Source organism: Etheostoma spectabile, chromosome 7 (genome assembly GCF_008692095.1).
Source record: "Etheostoma spectabile isolate EspeVRDwgs_2016 chromosome 7, UIUC_Espe_1.0, whole genome shotgun sequence".
NCBI classification, from domain to species: domain Eukaryota; kingdom Metazoa; phylum Chordata; class Actinopteri; order Perciformes; family Percidae; genus Etheostoma; species Etheostoma spectabile.
In genome coordinates, this window is record NC_045739.1 from 15231311 (window position 1) to 15234708 (window position 3398).

At 47.6% G+C, this 3398-nt stretch overlaps 1 protein-coding gene across 1 annotated transcript; it reads left to right on the plus strand.

Moving 5' to 3' along the window:
- Positions 1-33: 33 nt before the first annotated feature.
- LOC116692831 (vesicular inhibitory amino acid transporter) lies at positions 34-3398 on the plus strand (the record flags this gene model as incomplete). The annotated part of the gene is given in 2 exon segments (XM_032521384.1): positions 34-853; positions 1642-3398. Coding segments are annotated over 2 exon segments (1569 nt in total). The 5' UTR covers positions 34-472.

Consider the following 3398-nt stretch of genomic DNA (forward strand, 5'->3'; position numbering starts at 1 on the left):
CTCTCTATCTCTCTTTCTCTCTCTCTCTCTCTTTCTCTCTCTCTCTTTCTCTGTCTCTCTCTCTCTCTCTTCTCTCTTGGTGATGCAGTCAAAGATTCCAGCTCTTGCGCTGTCACCAAGAAGACCCCCAACTGACAAAAAAAATGCTAAATTGTCTTTTTTAACGACAAATGAGGACATAATTTCGTTTTTGGGCGGTTCCTCACTGATGTAGATGCCAGGGAGTGTATTTCGAGGGAGTAATATGGATGGGCAAACCAAGAAAAGCGGCTGAGGATTTTTAACGGTTTGGATGAAACGGTTGCCTTTAGAGGGCTGGTTACTTTGCGAAGACGTCGAAGTGGAAACAGGCATGACTTTACAGTAGCAGTTAGAAAAAGAAAGAAAAAATAATCCCCCTGCACGCATCTGCCTCTGCTTTTTACTCAACAATAACATTTTCTGTTGAAGAACGTATTTTACTCGGGTAAAGATGGCTCACCTAATACGGCACAAGATCACCAACAAGCTGACCAATGCGGCCCACACGGTGTCCAACAAATCTCAGGCCAAGGTCAGTGGGGTGTTCGCCCGAATGGGCTTCCAGGCCGCGACGGATGAGGAAGGTTTGGGTTTCGCAGAGTGCGACGACTTGGATTATGACTACAGGCAAGGGATGAAAATGGATGTTATTCAGGGAGAAGAGGAAGGGGGGCCCACGGAGGGAGAGGGGGAGCTGGATGGAGACAGCCACTACCAGAGAGACGGCACCGGACCCAGGCCCTCGACCCTGAAGATTGGAGGCTCTCTGGATGAGGATAAGCCAAAGATCACGTCATGGGAAGCTGGCTGGAACGTCACCAATGCCATTCAGGTACACTGTGATTACTGTCATCTTGCATGAGTGCATGCAACAAAATGCCATGTGCTGCATGGTTTAGGCCTGCAACTGGTCCAAAAGTCACCTTGAAGATGCTCATGTTTATATTTTAGATTTGATCTGAAGTACTTTAAGAATGTGCAGAATTTCAAACAGTCCAAGATAAGAATAAAGCAATATGCTCAATATTGTCGAAAAATGATGTTGAGCTTTAAATGTGGGCTATTTGAAAGTGCTAAATGTTATCATAATTAAATGTAGGCTTCACTGTGTATTTCGTGGTTTTGAGAGTGAATTCATTGCAGCCAATGGGTGTTAGAATTTATTTATTCAAATCTTTTTATCAGCAGAGCTGCAGGCAGGGCCTGTGTGACTTTGATAGCCCTGAGGCTTAATAGCAGCCACGTGCTTATCAGCGTCTCCGTCAAATTTAAATTGTGATCGAATTAATTTAAAATTTCGTTTCTTGTTTGGTCTTTTTTTAATCCCCTAATTCGCTTAGACGTAGGGTATAGCCTATGCGCGAATGAAAGGCCTTTTTCAAATGCGAGGCGAATGAGAAAATAATTGTGAGGCAGACATTGGAAATGAATCAGCTGGGATAAATCACACTTAGGCTATGCATTGCATTGTTATCTTAATGTGCAAACATTAAAAAAAATTAATGTTATTATGTAAGATGTGAGCTGTGTGAGCCAGTCATTGCATGCCTGGGCTGGCTCGGCCTGTCACTGCGATGTGGGCCTCGTCCATCACCTCTCACTGCGCTTCTCTATCCGCAGGGCATGTTCGTCCTCGGCCTGCCGTACGCCATCCTCCACGGTGGCTACCTCGGTCTCTTCCTCATCATCTTCGCGGCTGTGGTGTGCTGCTACACAGGAAAAATCCTCATCGCGTGTCTGTACGAGGAGAACGAGGACGGCATTAAGGTGCGCGTGAGGGACACCTACGTGGACATCGCCAATGCCTGCTGCGCGCCCCGCTTCCCAACTCTGGGCGGGCACGTCGTGAACGTGGCTCAAATCATCGAGCTGGTCATGACCTGTATCCTTTACGTTGTGGTCAGCGGCAACCTGATGGTCAACAGTTTCCCGGGGTTCCCCGTCTCCCAGAAAGCTTGGTCTGTGGTGGCCACGGTCGCGCTCCTGCCCTGCGCGTTCCTGAAGAACCTCAAGGCCGTGTCCAGGTTCAGCATGCTCTGCACCCTGGCGCACTTCGTCATCAACATCCTCGTGGTGGCCTACTGCCTCTCCAGGGCACGCGACTGGGCCTGGGACAAGGTCAAGTTTTACATCGATGTGAAGAAATTCCCCATTTCAATTGGCATCATCGTGTTCAGCTACACCTCCCAGATCTTCCTCCCCTCACTGGAGGGAAACATGCAGAAGCCCAGTGAGTTCCACTGTATGATGGAGTGGACTCACATCTCAGCCTGCGTCCTCAAGGGCCTCTTCGCTCTCGTGGCCTACTTGACTTGGGCAGACGCCACCAAAGAGGTCATCACGGATAACCTGCCTTCAACCATCAGGGCCGTGGTCAACATCTTCCTCGTCGCCAAGGCGCTGCTGTCTTACCCGCTGCCGTTTTTTGCTGCAGTTGAGGTTCTGGAGAAAAGCTTTTTCCAGGACGGCGGGAGAGCCCTCTTCCCTGACTGCTACGGGCCTACTGGGCAGTTGAAATCATGGGGCTTGGGCCTTCGAATTGCCCTGGTAGTCTTCACCTTGCTTATGGCCGTCTTTGTCCCCCATTTCGCCCTCCTCATGGGTTTAACTGGGAGCCTCACCGGCGCTGGCCTATGCTTCCTCCTGCCAAGCCTCTTCCACCTAAAGCTCCAGTGGAGGAATCTCCTGTGGCACCACGTCTTCTTCGACGTCGCCATTTTTGTTATCGGGGGCATATGCGCCATATCTGGCCTGATTCACTCGGTTGAAGGGCTCATAGAGGCGTATAGGTACAATATCCACGAATGAGAGCTTCAGAGATGACCTTTTTTCGAATGGTGATGATGTCCTAAAATGCCGCACTCTGGCAGCTTGTCGTGACTCAGACCTTATCAAAACATCGTGTTAACCACTTGACAAATAAGCTCATGCGGAGGATTATTTGTGTGAAATGTAGCCTACATCTTTTAATTTTGCCTTCGTGATAATGTGCAATAATAAACTCTACAGTCATAGTGTAAAGTAGTCATTCCAGAACACATGGTTCATTAACTGGACAGAGGAACACAACCTCCGCATGGAAGGGCGTGATTAAAAATGCGTGAATTAACCAGTCTGACCAGGTATCAGTTTTCATGCAAAGTTGTCAAAGATCCAGTGGAAATGTCCGCCATGGGTCTTACTGTCAGTGTGTACGTGTTTATATCTGGGGAATGAAATATGTGAAAAACAATGAAGTGAATATGTTGTTATTATTGGTTTTTGAGCTGCTCATTAATCCCACTTCAGACAAAATACAAAGCATCCATCAGATCATATAGTGCTCTTTGGATTATAATAAAACATGAATAACTAATGTGTAGTTGTTTGAACAATTT